A 20,372-nucleotide genomic window follows, 5' to 3' on the forward strand; every position below is an offset into this window, starting at 1 on the left:
AAATGTTTTCTGATTCTGTAATCCATATGAAAGTTATGAGGAACACTTTCTCCGGTATCACCTCATTACCCGTCCGTGTGGAAACATGGCAAAGGTTTCGTTTTGTGTCCTGATAATTTACGTGATTTAAAACACCATAATTACTTTAAAACGTTTACAAGAATATTGTCTTCATGCTCTATGTTGAGTTTGGTTTCACAAATAATTAACATACATTTGCATAAAGCATCAATATTTGTTGATTGAAAAATATTAATTTAAGGTACATTAAGAACAGATGTGCGATTAAGTTGTGATTAATAGTGAGTTAACTAAATATGTGAATAGTGAATAGTGACACAAACAGGTAGTAGCTACTTTTTACTTAAGAGCCTAAATTTCTTTACTTTAACTTGAGTAAAAAAGTATAGTCAATACTTCAACTTTTACTCGAGTGTTTTAAAACATGTATCTGTACTTCTACTTAAGTAAAGGATGTGTGTACTTTTGCCACCTCTGACTGGGACGGGTAAATTGAGAGTAAATACGTATATATGTAAACACATTTAATTTGGGTTTGAAACCTACACAAATACTGAAATGATGTGTAGGTAATGGTTTGTGACTGAGGAGTAGTTTTAGGAGTAGCTAGTGATTTAGATGATACAGGTGACAGATTATTAATCTGCTAAATCTTTATTTTTACATGACATTTGACAGCACAAAACAAAATTACTTCACAAAAGCTGTAAAAGTAACTATATACACAGTGTAAAACCCCTAATCTAAGACTTTTGTTCCTAAAGAAAGCAATGTACAATCTCTGCTGGCATGCACATCTCTGCACACAAAACATCTGACCCGCATGAGAAGAGCTCCCTTTTGGACTTTGTACAAATGTTGTTGTTTTTTTAAGTTAATTTAAATAGTTTTAATAAATCATAACTACATCAATGCATGCTTGGCAGTTTAAAATGTCACACTAAAGAACAATTTCTCAGATAAAAATGCATTTTGGTATATCTTGACAATACGAGTGAGCAAGAGGCAAGTGTGTATACAGTAGAAAGCGACACATTTCAAACAGCAAAGAGCCTAATAGTGTCACTACCATTAACCAACACTTAGATACAATGACTACCAGTTAACTGGTTATGTTTTGTACGGCAGCTAAATGTCAGCATGCCTGTGTGTCCGTGCATGTAAATGTTAATTTCAGTGTTAAATAGTGATGAACAGGCTTATCAACACAGCTACAAAAAGAAAGAGCTCTCTAATGTGTCTAATTCACAGAACATTCTTTAGCAGTATCAGTAGAAAGGCATCCAGTTCAGTTTATCCTTCATTGCACATTTCCCAATGAACAATATACAGTGCAGTCACATTTCGTCTGAGTTCCAATCAGCTTTGCTGTTTCCTTATAAAAAATGCAGCATTTGTCCTCAAGAGCAAACACAACCTTGTCTTTCTTTGTGATGTTGATGTTAAGCTCAACATAGTGCAATTAATAAACATAGAAAAATGTGACAGCGTGACTTACTCTAAAGCATCGCACAGTAGCAGTTCTGTTTCTCCAGAATTGCTGCACATTTGTGATCCTGAAGACAAGCTCACTCTTAGGACCCCCTTATTCCTATTCAATGCAATCAAGGGCAATTCTCTAATTTTTCCTATGTAGTGTGCAAGTTTGTAGGACAGAGCAGGGAGAGGACTGCAGCACTCCCAGACAGCGCAGTGGGTATGGCCTGGATCTGGTGGGGCCGTTAGTGAATGAGTGTAGACGAAGGGCTGAGCGTCTAAGGAGGGATCCAGCGCTGCTTTGGGGTGCTGCACACTTCTTGTCAGAGACTCACCGCTGAAGCGCTGGAGTCCGGGAGGCATGATGTGATGAGCCGAGAGTCCTGGGCGCGCTGGATCATGTCCCGAATCTCACTGCTGAGGTCCATCAGCTCAGTGCTGACTCGCCCAGCATTCTGCTCAGAGCCCACCAGAGCAAACACGCCAGTCTGGCCCAGAGACTGGTGACGGAAATAGATGCTCAGCAGGGTCTGGACTTCATCCTCTGAATCACTGCCAAATATGTCATTCGGCCAAAGCTGTCTGTAGTAAAGAAGGTAAAAGTACAAAATCTACAAATTCTGCATTACCCGATTTAAATTTGCAAATGAAGAATAAGCAAATACATTCTCATTTTTGGTCTTTTGTTATTGAAAATGTGCTTGAAAATATGGGTTGTTTTATCAGATTACAGTCTTTCTTGTTGCTAAAGTAACAACTCTTACACTCCATAAATCTTAAAATCGATTAGCGCATACAGCTGAGAGAATCAGGGGGGTTTTTACAGTCCCACCTCCCATAGTCTCTTCAAGCCCCTGCTATCAGCAGGTTCTAAACCAAAACTAAAAACTATGGGAAAAACATTTATTTTTAAAAATCTATTATTTTAAACCTAATGTTTTCTTTGAGTGAGTGTGTGTGTGTGTGTGTGTGTGTGTGTGTGTTTGACCTGCACTGGTGGAAGTGGCAGATGGCTGTAGTATACTGCCTGTTTCTCAGGCATTCAAGCACAGCCTGCACTGCTGCCTCAGAGGTGGTAAAGCTGGGTTGAATTCTGGGTAGCTGCTGGGCTTCTTGATTACTTGCTACTTCTGCTGCAAACCGCAGACTGGCTTTCAGCTCTCCGAGCTCACGCGACATGTTCAACAGCTGCGGGACAGATCAGAATCAAGCTTTAAAATGACATGCAGTCTAAATGGGTATAAGTCAAAATGCTACTTGTTAAATTAGACATTTTCTGAGTGTATTTATTTAGACATGCACATTTCATGTGTTCTAGTACCATAGTTTATAAACAGTTACAGTACCTCTGGCACAGAGCCGATAACGCTGACTTTACTGATCAGCTTACAGTAGCACTGAAAAAGGAGCAGGAGCTGAAAGTGCAGTTTGTATAGCCGTTGACACAGTTCCAGTTTCTGAAGAGAACAAAATACAGAAATATTATATCATATGTTCTGGATAAATACAGCAAATAAAAGCCAATACACTTGGTCTAGACGATTTATCATGAACTGGCAATGTTAACACTGCATATGATCTTCGTATTGTTTAGGACTTACAGCCAGAGTTTCCATTTGCTGCATTGCAAGCATGTTAGAAGACAAAACGAAATTGAGAGAGAAATACAATGTGTTAATAAAAGATAAAAGATCATGGACACAGTGAGATTGATCCCTGTAGCCCAAAATGATTTTGTGATAAGTTAATAATTAGTAGTAAATTAAACTGTCAAGCTTGCTAATATTATTTATGATAAAAATCTTCAAAAAAATAAAATAAAAAAATCATAGTAGGTGTAAAGGAGAGAAAGTGCAATATGGCAAAGCAATATAAAACATAGATTTAAGTGCAGGCAAATTTCTAGCATTGGTTCATTTCTTATCAAATGTTTTCCTCTTGTCCAGCCCATATATATATATATTTTTTTTTCCCCTGCTTTCACCATGATCAACTTACAAAGATTTGAGTATATGAACTCAAATTTAGTTAATGAGTTTAGTTTTGTGTATTACAGTGTCAAGTGTCACAGTGCTGATATTAATACGGTTTATACTAATGCCACTATTCACTGTGACAAGGAAGAGAAATCCATTGTATAAAGCCTGTTTGGTAAATCTTTTTGTTAGTTGTTTGCAGAGGTGGAAAGCAACAAATTACATTATGTAATTTTACTTTTACTTAAGTACGCCTGTCTTGGAGTATTGTACTTCTCTACATTTTTAATCAGTTTCTGAGTAAAAAATGTACAGTATAAAAAAATGCAAGGGAAATAATCTCTCCCGGATACTACTGTGCTAAAATCACAAGAAAGATGGAGATAGACAGGTCAGGCAGCAGTGGTGCAGAGAAAACACCTCCTGATCCAAAGTTGAATGTGATATTTTTAAGTAATTTTCACAATAAATTGTATTCTTAGAACCAGTGTACTGTACAGTGCCTTGCGAAAGTATTCGGCCCCCTTGAACTTTGCGACCTTTTGTCACATTTCAGGCTTCAAACATAAAGATATAAAACTGTAATTTTTTGTGAAGAATCAACAAGTGGGACACAATCATAAAGTGTAAGAAATTTATTGGATATTTTAAACTTTGTTGAAAAAAAAAACAAACTGAAAAATTGGGCGTGCAAAATTATTCAGCCCCCTTAAGTTAATACTTTGTAGCGCCACCTTTTGCTGCGATTACAGCTGTAAGTCGCTTGGGGTATGTCTCTATCAGTTTTGCACATCGAGAGACTGAAATTTTTGCCCATTCCTCCTTGCAAAACAGCTCGAGCTCAGTGAGGTTGGATGGAGAGCATTTGTGAACAGCAGTTTTCAGTTCTTTCCACAGATTCTCGATTGGATTCAGGTCTGGACTTTGACTTGGCCATTCTAACACCTGGATATGTTTATTTGTGAACCATTCCATTGTAGATTTTGCTTTATGTTTTGGATCATTGTCTTGTTGGAAGACAAATCTCCGTCCCAGTCTCAGGTCTTTTGCAGACTCCATCAGGTTTTCTTCCAGAATGGTCCTGTTTTTGGCTCCATCCATCTTCCCATCAATTTGAACCATCTTCCCTGTCCCTGCTGAAGAAAAGCAGGCCCAAACCATGATGCTGCCACCACCATGTTTGACAGTGGGGATGGTGTGTTCAGACATAACGCCAAGCATAACGTTTTGCATTGTTGATGGCTTGTGGCAAACTTTAAACGACACTTTTTATGGATATCTTTAAGAAATGGCTTTCTTCTTGCCACTCTTCCATAAAGGCCAGATTTGTGCAGTATACGACTGATTGTTGTCCTATGGACAGAGTCTCCCTCCTCAGCTGTAGATCTCTGCAGTTCATCCAGAGTGATCATGGGCCTCTTGGCTGCATCTCTGATCAGTCTTCTCCTTGTATGAGCTGAAAGTTTATAGGGACGGCCAGGTCTTGGTAGATTTGCAGTGGTCTGATACTCCTTCCATTTCAATATTATCGCTTGCACAGTGCTCCTTGGGATGTTTAAAGCTTGGGAAATCTTTTTGTATCCAAATCCGGCTTTAAACTTCTCCACAACAGTATCTCGGACCTGCCTGGTGTGTTCCTTGTTCTTCATGATGCTCTCTGTGCTTTAAACGGACCTCTGAGACTATCACAGTGCAGGTGCATTTATACGGAGAATTGATTACACACAGGTGGATTCTATTTATCATCATTAGTCATTTAGGTCAACATTGGATCATTCAGAGATCCTCACTGAACTTCTGGAGAGAATTTGCTGCACTGAAAGTAAAGGGGCTGAATAATTTTGCACGCCCAATTTTTCAGTTTTTTATTTGTTAAAAAAGTTTGAAATATCCAATACATTTCGTTCCACTTCATGATTGTGTCCCAAAAATTACAGTTTTATATCTTTATGTTTGAAGCCTGAAATGTGGCAAAAGGTCGCAAAGTTCAAGGGGGCCGAATACTTTCGCAAGGCACTGTATATCTTGTACAAAAATGACATCAAACAGTTCAGTTTGTATTAATGTTCCACACATTCTAGAACCTGTACATGTTCACAGCAATCATAAGTCACACTGGAGTAAAATGGAGTAAAATCAGGGGCAGTGTCACGAATACTGACACTGCCCCTGATTTACGATATATCCCTGCAAAATCTGGAAACACAAGCGCAGGACATAGAAACAAAAGCAGGCAATACGCATATACCTAAAAATATGTGCATATCTCTAATAACTTTAATTTCATTTTTCTGTTTCGTACGATTGGTCCGTGATTGCAATACTTTAAAATAAATTTCAAGTTTTATTTAGATTTTTTGATGCACTTTAATTTGCAAATGTGTTGCTTATAATTAAAAACAACTTGTATGAGATTGATACACTCTTTTTGCACTACACAGGAGAGACCTCAGCCTCTCCTTCTGCTATAAAAGTGTCTAAAAGTAATAAACTAAAATTTCATTAAAGTACTAGTATTTTTTTCCACCTCTGGTTGTGTGTGAGCAGTGTACTGGGGTGTATATGCAAACCTTCTCTTCTGTGTCTCCAGGTTGACAGGTGATCACCCCATCATCCGGACACCTGGGAAATGTAGACTTGCAATTCTGAAGCCACTGAAGGACACAGACATATGCAGGTCAAACATGTGCTGAAGCAACAAGCTTTACAGCTGTAAAGTTGGTTGTATATTTCTATGAAATATGGTGTGACCGTATGTGTGTAGTTTCAACATACTGTAATGGCTGCATCTTCTCTGCTACTGTAAGTGTCCAGATATTCCTGCAGCTCCAATACACTAAATTTTAAACTGTCCAAAATCCCACAGGAGATAATCTACAAAAAAAGTTAAACAATTAGAGGATAATTGGAAGTGAGACACTTCAGGTTTTGAAAAAAATTGTACACAATGATGGGAACAATAACAGTAAATCAGACATATAATCAGATTCTTTAAGGTTGATACTCACAGTATCAGCATCCACAAAAAGCATAGGGCAGTCTGAGCATTTCCTCAGCATTTGAGATGACCTCGTGAACTTTGCCCCAATGCCCTTTAAGCCGTCTCCAAGGTAGCCAGCAGCTTCACTGGTTAGGGAGCAAAACTTGCTCTGGATGTTCTGAAGATTCATTTACAAAAAAGTGATCATCATCAGTGGAATCCAGTGCAGAAATGTCTACTAGAAATAAGTCAGGTCAACTAACATTGTTAACCTTGTAATAGTATCTTGACTACAGCTACAGCTACTAGATATTTAAAATAACTTGAAACAAGGAAAACTTGCCAGAGCCCACTAGAGGGCGCCAAAGCACACAAAGTATTTTCCTACATTTTTTTTATTCATTCATCTTCTGTGACAACATTGTCCTGGTTAGGGTTGCATTAGGTCCGTAACCTATCCAAGATACACACGCCACAAGAAGGAAGACGCACTGTATTGGATGCTAATTCATTGCAGAATATTATGTGCTCACGTGCACACACATTTATTTACACCTAGTGGTTGTAAATTCAGAAACACATTTCCCACACCCATCTGCTAATATTGCATGACACTGACTAATCTGAAAGGAATAATATGAAAACACTTCCTCTGAAACAGGTGACATGAGACACTGCACTGTATCAATATATACATAGTATATGTACTCCAATATGCAATAGGAGGAGTTGTAGTACCTGGAACAGAGAGTAGAAGATGCTGAAAGTATACACAGCACATGAGCCATCTGAGTCACTCAGTAGCTGACTGATGTGCGTGCGCCACGCCTCCTCAGCATCATCACACACCGTAGGCTGGAAAGCAGCTAAGATGGCAGAAAAGAAGGGTGATGGGGGTGGAGGAAACCCCAGCTCGTCCAAATCGTCCCTCTCGTCTCCATAACTAAAGCTATAAAATATGATAAGTTTGAAAGACAAATTAATTGTGTAGTAAAAGGCAGCTTTCATCAATTAGGGAGTATTGGCAAGTTCAAGACATTTTGAACTATTAATAATATAATGAGTGTGATAAAGGTTATTTCCTCACAGCTCAATTACTGTAATGCTCTCTAACTGCAGGCCTCCAAGTCTGCTGTATCTCGGCTTCAACCTGTTTTAGATGATGTTGTTAGGTGAATGACTACCAAATTGAGTTTATAACTTCAGTCTCATATAGAATCAAATTTACGTTTTTAAGATCCTACACGGTTTAGCACTATGTTTTCAGAGCTTTCTATTCATTATTTACAGCTAACTGTCCCCAGGACACAGTTTTTACAGAATTCTCAGTGATTTGGCCTAGGATCTGGAATGAGTTGCTGCTCCACATGTCAGCAGCTTGCATCTTTGTATTGTCTCCACCACTGTTTTGTCGTTTGTCATTTCTTTCACATTTCCCCTTGTTCTTAGCTGATTTTGATTTACCCTTTGATTAGTTTTTTTTTGTATTTATACCAATGTGTTTCAGTCTTGTATTCGCAAACTATATTGATTAGTTCACCGTCGATTTAGATTTTTTAAAACATTTTTCCTCTTTTCTCTTTTTGCTTGCAGTTTTGCACTCGTATTGTTGCATATCGGCCAACCTTAGCCCGGATTAAGTTTTTCATTCTGTAAACACTCTTCCCTGCACTTACATCCCTTTCTGCCACTGTACATTCATTCCATTAATAAATTACTTCACCTATTTCATGAATGCAGCGAGTAAGCAGGGAGTGATCTTCATGCTAGAGTTTGAGTCTGCTCAGTTTCCTCAATGGAAAATAATGCCGTTTTCAGCCCGGGAGGATCCGCAATGTTAATGCACATTATGCAATGTTAATTTTATTATGAAAGTCTCTTGAATCTCAAACCTAAGGAGACTTAATAAATCACGTTCTGTCATCCAGTTCCACTATTTTGCATTCACTGCATTACCTAACAGACTCGACTTGAAAGGGAAAAAGAGCGCACTTCTGCGTAACTGTAGAGCAGAGCTGAAGCAAAAAAGATGCTGCAGTATAAACTCAGACCTGAGGATAAACAAAACTATAGTGTATTGTAACTATATATCACCCATTGGTGGCTATTTTACACACTGTTCTCTTTTAACAGTTATTTACAAATCAACATTTTACAATGGTTAATAAACAAAAGTATCTTGGTTTAAAGGTAGCATTAATATATACGGGAACGTAAACTATAAACCTGAATAAAACAGTGCAGAAACACTGTGGACCATGATTAGATGTCTTTAAGCGAGTACTCATACATATGGGCATGAAGGCTGGAACTTTAGCCACAAACAATTCTCAACTAGCCGTGTTTCTATTGGGACAGTGATGAGATCGACATCTACATTTGTGACATTCAACATTAGTATTACATGTAAAAAAACCAAAAACAGAACAGCAACTCTTCTTTAGGTGACTGAGATTGTCATTGCAGGTTATGATCAGACAGAGAAAGATATTATAGTGGACATAAACACCCAATTACAAAGACACACTTTGAGTTTAGTGGTACAGTAAAGCCAGATGACTTGACCCTTACACGCCTTGTGATACTGTGGGCTCATTTTGATAGTTTGATTTTGATCCACTTTTCTTCCAGAGGAAAGAATTATTTGAAAAGCTAAAAACTAAGGATTATCAGACTGATAGACCTCATTTAATGATTAAACATTCTATCCTAAGTAATCTGCTGAAGATCTACAGGACATTTTCGACTTAATTGTTACACAGAGCTCTTTACCACCTGTAGAATCTATACCAGGGTGCACTGAAACTGATCTGGTGGCTCGTGGTATCCTGGCACCATTCTAAGATATTTCTGTTAGATTTTCCTTTCTGTTATTTTTCTATATTTGACAAATTAAACACCTGACACATGACATATTTAGAAGGCACAACAGAAATAAGCATGGACATTTATTATTATTATTATTATTATTTTACAAAAGTAAATTTCATAGAACGTAGCAGCATATCAGCATACCCATGCAGGAAGCTTGGGTTCAGGTCCATCTCTAACCGGTCAGGTTCTGGTGGAATATCCAAGGTGAAGCTGGAGCCACAGTCAAACCCCGGAGGCAGCTCCCTCACGCAAAATGATAAATCATCAACCTGCACATTACTGCCTTCATGTTCAGGCAGTGGCTGCACACAAATTCACAACATGGACTCATTAAACCTTGCCTCCTTTAACCTTCATGTTCTCTTTACTCAATAGCAGTGGATGACATATTGCCCCTGTAGTAACAGATTTCTACAATTTTTTTGAAAACCTCCCAAAAACAAAGCATTATAGAATGAGTACATATAGGACAAGATGAGGTCAGTCATTTTACATAACTTGATATTCTTGGGCCAAATTTGTTTTGTATGTAATATCAAATATTAAAATCACAGTGCAATAAAGATCTTAAATCTTTAATTAATTGGCAGAAAAAGAGATGACAGGCAAAACGGTACTAACTGGTGGAATTATGGTGTCATCAGGAAGAGACATCGCCATGCCTGGCGTGGTTGCAGAAGTGTCATATGAAGTGGACAGTGATTCAGTATGATTGGTGTCCTCTGAAGGAGACAGGTTCATTGTCTAAAAGAGAGAGATAATAGGTGTCACATACTTTGTTTTTTGCACCAGAAAAAAACATGAGAATTTGTGTCCCATACAAGTTGTGAGTGGTGTGAAAGGCTTTGGCTGGTGGAGTTGGACTCTTCCTCAGACGAGTCATCTGAATCATGCTGGGGATCAAGTGGCCCAAGACTGGGTGTGCTGTCTGAGTGCTGGCTTTCTTCCAATAGTTCAGTCAAGTCTGTGCTGTCCAGAGAGCGTCTGCGTACTCCCCAGTTAAAGTTGTCCATGCTCTCACCCTGTAAAACACATAGCATCATTCACTGCAACAAGCTATTGAAATAGTTATTTGAAAGGCTAGAGGCCTAATTTTTCTTCTTTTATCCTATTATTGTTTGTTTATTCCACATGCTGAAGAACTTAAAACATGCACACTTGCAGTTTGTTTTTTCATTTTAAAGTTGTACTGAGGAATTTAATATTCCTAATTTTTGACTGATCAAATCAGACTGCAATATCTAGGACAATATCTATATACCTTGGCTACAAGACATGCATTGCTGACATTTATAACAAAAAAATTCAGAGGAAAATCCCTGACTATAACACACACATGCACAAAGTGCTTCTATTCGCCTTTAGCAGACAGGCCACTGTCATTCTCTAGGTCCATCACTGACACAAGAAAGCTTACCTGCAGTTCCTGGACAGCACAGGAGAAAAAGAGAGACAATGTTATCCACACAGCGAGAAAGACCAGTAATAAAGCAAACCATGTTAGAGAAGGAAATAAGACTGTTAATTCACCAGTAAGAAAAGAAAATGAAAAGAAGGAGAAATAAAGGTACTGCAGAATCTGTAAGATTTGTTGAAAATTATTGTAACAAAAAAAACATGTAATAAATATATACTGTAACTTTCTATAAATTATTGCTCATATTAATATCAAGCTTATGTCAAAATTTGTGAAAAACTGATATTAACAACCACTAGACGTTCTTTATGCATGCACGCACAAGGATGTGTTTTTGTAAGAATTTTTTTTTTTCCAAATTTAAAACCCAGATTAATTTGAACACTCGAATCAGAAGCTCTATTTGCAATTACCTCTCCATCTTCCAGCTCCACATCAAGGAAGTCAAAGTCCCTAAAGACTCGAAACTGCTGCTCAGAGGCAGTGTCATCTAGAGTATCCTCTCGTGTGCCGTCCTCTGAGGACACCTGGCTGGGCTGGCGTTCCATCAGTTCCAGATCGCCACAGGAGGAAAATATCACCTGCAGATAAATATTTAAATCACATTATTTTCAAAATCAGCTGCTGCCAAAGTTGGCACAATCTTATGGGTAATGTTATTAACACAGTGTAATATAGCTCAGATTCACAGTGGTGTGTTAAAGAAGCTAATGTGTTTACTTACAGATGGGTTCTTGCTGAGGCCGACCTCCTGGCCACACAGAGACAACACGTTCACCAGCTTCTCACGTGTTCGTTTCTGAGAATACAAAGACCACCATCATCAGGTCTGCTCTAATGGGGGTAACTAATGTTCTGACTCTAATACAGCTTTCACTTGTATAGTACAGATATCATAAGCTAACAGCATTTGAAATAAAATGTGCACAGAGTTAAGGGAGAGTTATGACACTAATATCTGTGTCTCACTTGTGAGGATTGTGGCTTCTTCCAGCTGACAGGAACAAGGACAGGGTTGGAGCTTGAGCCAGACGAGGTGGACGAGGTACTACGAGTCACAGCAATGGCCCGGGCTTTCCCATTTCTACCTCCTCTACCTTGCAGTTCATCATACCTACGTCCAATTACTGGTGTCTACGTACACACAAAACGAACAAACACAAACAACAATATAATTAGACTGCAGGTACTCTTTTTAAACACTGGATACCAGAATGTACTGGGGTTCATTTCTTGGTAACAATGAATCTTAGTGAATATTAATAATGAAAAACTGAGTGTTTTTTCAAAAGGTTTTCTAAAATGTTTTGTCTTTAGTTCTGATCCAAACAAAAGGTTTTATAGAATTCCATTTATTGACTGAACCGTTTTAGATGAACTAAGGAAGTCATTTATGGCCTAAATGGGAATAAAATGTCCCAGAAATGATTACAGATGTATAGTGTCCTTATTCAACCTTTGTGGAGATATGTATTGTAAGTTCATGTGGAAGAACAGAGCAATTACTAAGCCTGCAGTTGTTCTATCTTGACCGGATATTACTGATTTTAATTAGGCCAGTAAAGAGCCTGAGTCTGTGCTCTGCGAAACTGAGTGTTTCCTGTGTATAGTGCATAACAAAATTAGCAAAATGCATTGTGCATATTAAGACCATAAAAGTATTTTGTTTTGAGTAGCAAATGACAAGAATCTGCATTGTTAGGGGAACAGAGCACTGATCCTAGTGCAGTTCAAAAGGGTTTTCTCCAATGTACCCTTTTATTTATAGGAATACTTAATACTGACTTTGGTTGAATTATGATTTGTTACATGCACATCAGACAATGGATCATAACCAGCAAATAACGTTTAACATAAAGAATTGAAACAGTCCTACTTTTACCTCAGAAATATCGAAGTGGAATTCCAGTGTTTTTCCAGGCAGGGCTTTGGATGAACCATCCCACATCATGCGGCTCACCTCTAGGTTGGCCAAATCCCCATGAGCATACGATGGCAGTGACAAACTGGCTGAGCGAGACACCACTAGCTTCAGAACATTCAGGGCCTCCTTCCAGTGAGCAGTCTGAAACATACACAATACAAATACTGTATAATATGTGTACATTACATTTTTATAGTTTTACATACTTCACAACCTGCAATTAATGCTGTTTTCTGGGATTTGTCTCTATTAGCTTTAACTATAAGAATACTGCTCATTCTTGTTAGCAAGCTCTGTCATACTAGATGGAGACCAGTTATTTTTTAAGAATCACAGTTCACATTCTAACATATTTTTCTTGTTTTTGAACCATTCTGGTATAAAATTCCAGCAACTGTAGTACATAGCACATTTAGTGCATTCATTTTAATTTGTAGCTAATAGATATATATATATTATATATAATTGTATCGAATCAATTTATAACCCCAGCTAAATCCATGTCAGTTCAATGATGAAACATAACAAAATGTAATGTTTATTTTGCAGTTTACATAGTTGATTATGATTTTACAGAAACATGGTGAGATTGCTTTGCATGTATTCTAATACTCCAAAGTTAAAATATTGTTTGACCCACTCTGAAGATGCAACCTACATGCACAAACTTCTCGATGGTTTTGAGCACCTCCACATTGAAGGATTTGACCTGAATAGCTGCCAGATCCATGTGACTTAGCAGGCTGTAAATAATCTGCAGCAGGGGCTGCTGCATGCTTGGTAAGCCTTTATCCAGTAACTACAAGAAAGGAATAAACAACAGTGTGACCCATTCAGAAATCATCCCTTTCTGCCTGAATACTTTTGCTCCTACAAACTTTTTGATTATAGTGGTATCAAATACTGCGTATAACCAATTGATGAATCATCTGCATGCACTCCCTGAACACATTTAGTACTCATGCAATTGAACTGATATTTAATTAAAAAATACAAATAGAATCAAAATAAAATTACAAATAATATAGTATAAATTAGTGTTCATAGTAGTGTACATTTTGTGGCAAAAACATTTAAGAAGCAATTTACATCTGGGTTTGCTTAAACTAAGACAATTAGGAAATGGAATTGAGATACTTACCTCAGCCATGTATGTGACCATGCTGAGTGTGATGTCAGAAAAGGCCTCATGCAAGTACCGACAGACCACACTGACCCAAGAGAATGAGTCTCTAGTGTAAGAGCGAGTTTTGTATAGAGTCATTACATGAGCAAGGTGAGAGAGTTTTGCATTCTTCTCCTTCTCCTCCAGACATACCTGCAAGAGTTATACACACACACACACACACACACACACACACACACACACACACACACACATATATACACATACATTATATATATTTTATTATTAAATACATATATCTAATATTATTTCAGATTACAATTAAATATCAAAACTATGTTTATGTAATATGTTTCCTTTAAAAGATTTTACTGTAACCCTGAAAGAATAAAAGACAGGTTTTAAAAGTGAGACCTGCGCAATCCTCTCTGCACTTTCTTTGCAAAACTGCGTTGGGGAGTCAAAGTGCTGCACCAGGTTAGGCAGCAGACATAACACGTTTAGGGGGAAGCCTGAGTGAGAGAGAAAAACAGAAGAAAATAATAATAATAAGACAAATAGAAGAATATATTGTACCAAAGCATGAAGCATCTAAACCATTACTATCTAGCAACATTTTTGTTTTATTTATTATTACTGTCAAATTGTCTAAGATTATTCTTATTTATATTCTTGATGAGAGTTTTGCATTTAAGCTTTCATCATTTAACAGCACACCTAAAAATAATACAACTCCTCTCAAGGTTTCTTATCATTCTGTCTCAGGGAGTTTTTCCTTGCCACTAATGCCCCTAGCTTGCTCATTAGAGATTAATTTTTAGGCACAAACATGTATAAACAATAATTGTATAAATTTTTATCTCTGTAAAAAATGCTTTGAGACAATGTCCATTGTTAAAAGCACTATACAAATAAGACTAACCGAAGTGAATAACATTAAGCAGTGCCAAAACAAAAAGAGTGAACAAGGCACAGTTGTTTAACCATCCAAGAAAACCAGGTTTTTTGAGAGGGTTTAGTTCTGAGGCCACCAGAAAAGGCTACAGGAACCTTGGAACCAAGCACCAGATGCCCCACTATAGAAAGGGCGGTAAAAGTCACTAGCAACAACAATATTAACACCTTACATATTTGGTCTAAGACAAAATGCTCAGTAAACTTTTTTTAATACATGCAAAAAAATAATAAACATTAACCTGGAATGTAATAGAAAATCCCATTTAGATTCAGTTATTCAAAATTACTTAAGATTTTCTTTGAACTACCAAAAAAATATATATTGATTTTACTTCATGTCAAGTCTTGTTTCTCTGTACTTGCACCATCCATTAGGAGGGTCCCCAAACATATAAAGAGTCTCTATTTTGTCCATGTGCTATTTCACATATTGTTTATGATTCTAATAACTAAGATAAACATGAAAAAAAAAGTATTTTTTGTGTTTGTCAACAAAATACCATTTGATTGAATATTATTGAATGTGATTAGATAGTACGGTAGTAGTATGGTTAAAACTGTTTACCTATTGACTGAGATATGTCCACTACAGGAACTCTAGAGACAGGTGTAAGCTGACAGAAGAGCTGTAATGTAAGATCGTTGGTGGCTGGTGAGGTAAAGCCTTTGAGTAGAAGCTGCTGCAGGCCAGAGAAACCGCTCCACCTAAGCTGAGCCTGGAGCTTGTCAAGGCGCTCACGGTTCTCGGGCTGTTCAAGGGGTACCCGTGCCAGGAGCTTGTGCACCAACCGCAGTGCCATTTGGTACTCAAACTCGAAGTCTGACTCCATGAGAGACACAGCCACCCAGAAGACTGTGGCTAATAGGTTGGCAGGGTGACTGGCGTGGCTTAGCTCTGCTGGGTTGCCACTAGCATCTGCACGGGCAGAGGAAGTGGATGAAGCACTCCGAGCGGAGCGTGCCAAGCCTTGTTGGGTGCAGGCCTGAATACGGTCCAGAGTGGCACTGCGTGGTGGGTCAGAAGATGAATGTTCACCACTCTCACCAAACTTTTTGGGCACTGAATAACTCCGCTGATGTCTGCTTCGCTCGCCTGTGCCGTCCTGTGTAAGGTTGAGCTGACCTGTGCTCTTGCAGTTAGAGTTGAGCTTCCCACTCACCAGGAAGTCTGGAGAAGAAGATCTGAGACATGAAGGAACAAGTGAAATAATATGATTTAAATGGTAGGTATGGAGGTATGAAGTGCATGCCTCACCAAATCACCAAAAAACACCGGGGCAAATTACACTTGAAAAATATATTATATTATAAGAATAGTATAAGATGAATAAGAATAAAAAAATTAATTAATGATAATTTACAAGTTTAAAAATATTATATTAATTTAGCCATCATGCAGCTCTTTAATGATAAATCTGTCTACTAGCATTAATGTTAGTGCTAAATCCTTACCTAGTCAATGCTGCCATCAGGTCACTGTTTTTGAGACATTCAGCCAAATTATCCACCACTGACTCCAGAGTGAGCAGCACTTCCATCACATAGCCCTGAGAGAGCAATCAATATATCAAGAATGAATATTCATGCACAAAAGACACCCACAACCTCCCTCCCCACACACACAACCATACACATACACATACACATTTTTACATCTTTACACACCTGTACCTCATCGCCATGCTCTCCAACCACTTCGACCAGGCGTGAGAGCAGGTCTGAGACAGCATGAGCAGATAGTGGCTGTCTGAGGGCTCGGAATATCTGAAAGGAGCGACCGGCATAGTGGCGTGATGAGCTACATAGAGCCGTCTGTAGAGACACATCACTCAACTGCTGTTCCAGGTGGAAGTCTTATGAAGATGAAAAGGTAGGATTAAAAAGCAGATCATTTGTGAATTAAAGAAAAACGGCTAAAAAAGGTGTTATCAGGTATATCAGCCCTCAATTAGTCTTAGTATCTAAGTATTGGTCTTAGTATATTAAGTACAATTTCTAAATTAAAAACTAGCAAGTATTTGTTTCTTTGAGTAACATGTAGCAAATTTGTCCAAAATAATGATGCTCTTTTAAAATGAGCTGTGTCTTTCTGCATTGGGTGAACCCTCTCTAAAATTGCTCCTTTACTCACTTTCAATATTTACTATATTTACAAATCAGCAGTAAGAAAGACACTGAGTCAAATTTATAGAAAACACAACATCATAGAAAACAAAAAGACATAATTGAAGCATACTCACAGCTACCTGATTTGGACTCTTTGAAAACCGACATAACATGGCGTAGAAAGTTGGTAAGCTGCTCTGCACTCTTGGAGTTAGGGTTTTTTGGTGTGATGTCCTCATGGCACCATAGAGGTCCAAAGGCCCTGAATAATGAGATTACAGTACTAAAGTCATTGTGACACCATAAAACCACCAGTAATATTAGAAATGGGCAGACTGGTTTGCAATGGTACTTTTAATGTGACAAATCTGTATTTTACATGAGATTTATGTTTTAGATTTGCAATGATCTGGTCACACTTATAACCTGGCTTTAACATACCCTTAATTTATCGAAATTTGTTTTTACTTTAAAATTTTTATCATTGTTGTTAATAACATTGTATGGTGCCAAATGTATGTGGATACCTGACACCCCTTATGTGGGCCCTCCCCCAAAATATTTGTACAAATTTGACACAATTGCCAATAGTAGCTTTGCATTAATATTTCCCCTTTACTGAAACAAGGGGACCAAAACACAATCCAGCGTGACAATTATCATGTGCAGCAAGGCCCATAACCAAAGTCCATAAAGTTTTCCATTGTTAAAAGCGCTATACAAATTAAAATGAATTGAAATTGAATTAAAGGTTGATTTGGAAGATTTTGATTGACCAGCACAAAGCCCTGACATTTAGAATAACTTGAAATTGCTTTATACCAGGCTTTCTTGCCAACCTCAGTAACTAATGTCACGAATACACTTGTGGTACACAACCACACTACACTACACTAATACACAGCGACACTACAAAATCTAGTAAAAAGTGCTTTGTAATAGTGTGGTGAGGTCAAGGACCAGTTTGTGAATCGAGAGCTTCACACATCTGTGCATGATTTCCACTGACAGATGCTCTCTGTTTCAGTGAACAGCAGAGAGGATAAAGGGCAGAATGATGAGAGCCGAGAGAGAGAGAGAAAAAGAAAGCGAGAGAGAGAGAGACAGACATGCAAAAAGGTGTGTATATGTGTGTGTGTGTGTGTGTGTGTGTGTGTGTGTGTGTGTGTGTGTGGATTAAATCAAGGACACTAAAGAGTGAATCTTAAGTGTGGCTAAATAAAACCAGTTCTGTTGCAAGCCTGTCGGCTACCACTCATTCCTTCCTCCCTGAGCCACTAAATCGAACTTTAGGCCCTCCTGGAGTGATGCAGGAGCACTGTTTCCAGTGCTTTCTAATGTTTCCTTCTGACTGCATGCTGATATACAGGGATCTAAAGCAGGCGATCTTGCAGTAGGCCGGCCAGACCCCAAGGATGCTCCGTGCAGTCGACCAGCACACTCTCCTCATCCTAGCTGAATCAGGCAGGCTTAGGACCAATTGGAAGCATATCCAGAGGAAGAAACGCCCTCATCATCTCTCTTTCATTCTCACTCCTTTTTCTATACCTTCCCGTGCCCTCCTCCTTTCCCTACCCATCAGAATTTGGGTTTAATTCCCCTGAGACCAGCTGCTTGAACCTATGCTTTCCACCCTCTCCTCCTTCTTCCAGATATCGGTTTCCATTATGCCATACATGAGTGATTCCTGCAAACTGCATACAACTGAGGTGGCGGTTAGTCCCCAACTCACCATCCACTATGTGTACATATTAGCCCTGCATTTCATTTGTTTTATTTGGGGAAATGGGTGTGGATGGGTCCTGTGCCAATGTTAAACGCTGTGGCATGTGCAAAGCACTGGCTGTGAATTTGCCTCTGGAGCAGACATGCGACGAAACACTCCAACACACCTTTGACCAAGCAAAAATAGTGATGGTCAGCAAATCCAGCCAGACAATGCACTCTCCTTCTATACATTATCAAAGATAGCTTATAGTAAATGATGCAGGACACTAAGATAGGACAAAAGACAGCAGTTATTAATGCAAAAGAGGGTTATTGCAGGCAGCTCATCATAATCTGATGGCTGGGCATTAATGGCCGGAAAAAACACAACCATTTCATGGCCTATTTTTTGCTGATCGGGCATTCAAAGTTATGCCTGCATGTACTATATGTGCAGCATGCTGTGAATCCACTGGCTGCTTCAAAAATCCACATTATGCCCATTAGCATAAATCAAGCGCCCCTTAAAAAAAACTTAGATGGACCTTGTTAGGCTTTTAGAATGTGACTTGATCCTGATTAGGGCACTGTGTTGATGTCAGGAAAACTGCATGAGTTGTAAATCTAATAAAACCTTCATTTTATTCACAACAGAACATTGAAAACATGTAAATTGTTTAAACTGAGAAGCTGTACCATTTTAAGGAAATAATGAGGTTACTTTGAATTTGATTGCTACAACACTTCTCAAAAGAGTTTGGACAGGGGCAACAGAAAGCTAAAAAAGAAAAGGTTACTAAATAGAAACAGTTGGAGGAACATTTTGGTTAAACCAAAGGTTTAATGTCAGGTTAGTAACATGATTGTGTACTGTAATTTCCGGACTATTAAGCGCACCCATATATAAGCCGCACCCACTGCATTTGACAAAGATTTTTATTTTGAACATAAATAAGCCGCACCTGTCTATAAGCCTATAAGTCTACACTAAAACTAATGAACTTTACACAGGCTTTAATGAAAGACAGTGTCTGTTACACAGTGTAATTATTGAAATATCTTGTGGCTCCTTTAAGAGCAGAGCAGCATTTTGGGAATAGCCTGCCGCCGCATGTTTCCAGTATTACTGCTTGTGTGCAAGATTGAGGAATATGTCCTTATTATTTTCTGATGCTCAGTTCTAAGTTTCTTTGACTAACCTGTAACACTGTTGCCAAGAAAAATAAAAAAGCACGAGTTTTGGAAGCTTATATGATTTCTGTTGCAACTGGAGTTAGCGAGCTATCCCATGACCCTGATACAACGCGTTACAACGGTTTGTATCTAAACAGTAGCCTACCAAGAAAGTCATTGTTCACTGTCTTCCTCCTTCCTTTCACAACAATTTCTCTCGAGATTTTTTCTTTTGGCATAGTCGTGCGTTAAAAAAATCACCATCGGTGGAAGTTTTTCCTCCCAATGCCGTGCAGCTCAGAACACAGCTAAGGTGCGTTTTTTCATTTCCGTTCGCAATTTCATTGGTCTAATGTTATGTCGCTCAGTTTTTTGGCTTGAATTTTGTGAAACCGGGAAAAACCCAGTAAAAAAATCCATAAATTAGCCACTTCGTTGTTTAAGCCGCAGGGTTCAAAACGTGGGGAAAAAGTAGCGGCTTATAGTCCGGAAAATACGGTATATAAAGAGTGTCTTACAAAAGCAGGGAAAAGATGATGGCAGAAGTTCACCAATTTAAAAATAAATAAATAATATTGTTCCTCAACATAAAATTCCAACGACATTTAATATCTTATTATCTACCATCCATAATA

The 20,372-nt window shown here is 38.3% G+C and overlaps 1 protein-coding gene across 16 annotated transcripts in view; it reads right to left on the bottom strand.

Moving 5' to 3' along the window:
* Positions 1 to 654: 654 nt before the first annotated feature.
* fryb (furry homolog b (Drosophila)) overlaps positions 655 to 20,372 on the bottom strand; it is a 75,103-nt gene continuing 55,385 nt past the window's right edge. For 6 of the 16 annotated variants that reach the window (XM_046860544.1, XM_046860532.1, XM_046860531.1 and 3 more), the window contains exons 41-63: positions 16,992 to 17,119; positions 16,417 to 16,604; positions 16,204 to 16,298; positions 15,317 to 15,933; positions 14,209 to 14,306; positions 13,810 to 13,986; positions 13,327 to 13,467; positions 12,627 to 12,809; positions 11,714 to 11,878; positions 11,469 to 11,543; positions 11,158 to 11,325; positions 10,745 to 10,753; positions 10,149 to 10,349; positions 9,949 to 10,071; positions 9,469 to 9,629; positions 7,192 to 7,402; positions 6,482 to 6,631; positions 6,249 to 6,347; positions 6,044 to 6,127; positions 3,099 to 3,116; positions 2,844 to 2,954; positions 2,486 to 2,685; positions 655 to 2,079 (exon numbers count right to left, since the gene is read on the bottom strand). In XM_046860544.1, coding sequence (XP_046716500.1) covers positions 1,821 to 2,079; positions 2,486 to 2,685; positions 2,844 to 2,954; positions 3,099 to 3,116; positions 6,044 to 6,127; positions 6,249 to 6,347; positions 6,482 to 6,631; positions 7,192 to 7,402; positions 9,469 to 9,629; positions 9,949 to 10,071; positions 10,149 to 10,349; positions 10,745 to 10,753; positions 11,158 to 11,325; positions 11,469 to 11,543; positions 11,714 to 11,878; positions 12,627 to 12,809; positions 13,327 to 13,467; positions 13,810 to 13,986; positions 14,209 to 14,306; positions 15,317 to 15,933; positions 16,204 to 16,298; positions 16,417 to 16,604; positions 16,992 to 17,119 — 3,661 coding nt within the window. In that variant the 3' untranslated portion in view covers positions 655 to 1,820. The remainder of the gene's footprint in view (positions 2,080 to 2,485; positions 2,686 to 2,843; positions 2,955 to 3,098; positions 3,117 to 6,043; positions 6,128 to 6,248; positions 6,348 to 6,481; positions 6,632 to 7,191; positions 7,403 to 9,468; positions 9,630 to 9,948; positions 10,072 to 10,148; positions 10,350 to 10,744; positions 10,754 to 11,157; positions 11,326 to 11,468; positions 11,544 to 11,713; positions 11,879 to 12,626; positions 12,810 to 13,326; positions 13,468 to 13,809; positions 13,987 to 14,208; positions 14,307 to 15,316; positions 15,934 to 16,203; positions 16,299 to 16,416; positions 16,605 to 16,991; positions 17,120 to 20,372) is intronic. The other 10 variants (XM_046860535.1, XM_046860533.1, XM_046860546.1 and 7 more) reach the window with 6 other exon arrangements.

The sequence above is a fragment of the Silurus meridionalis genome, chromosome 11, assembly GCF_014805685.1.
Source record: "Silurus meridionalis isolate SWU-2019-XX chromosome 11, ASM1480568v1, whole genome shotgun sequence".
Taxonomy (NCBI): Eukaryota; Metazoa; Chordata; class Actinopteri; order Siluriformes; family Siluridae; genus Silurus; species Silurus meridionalis.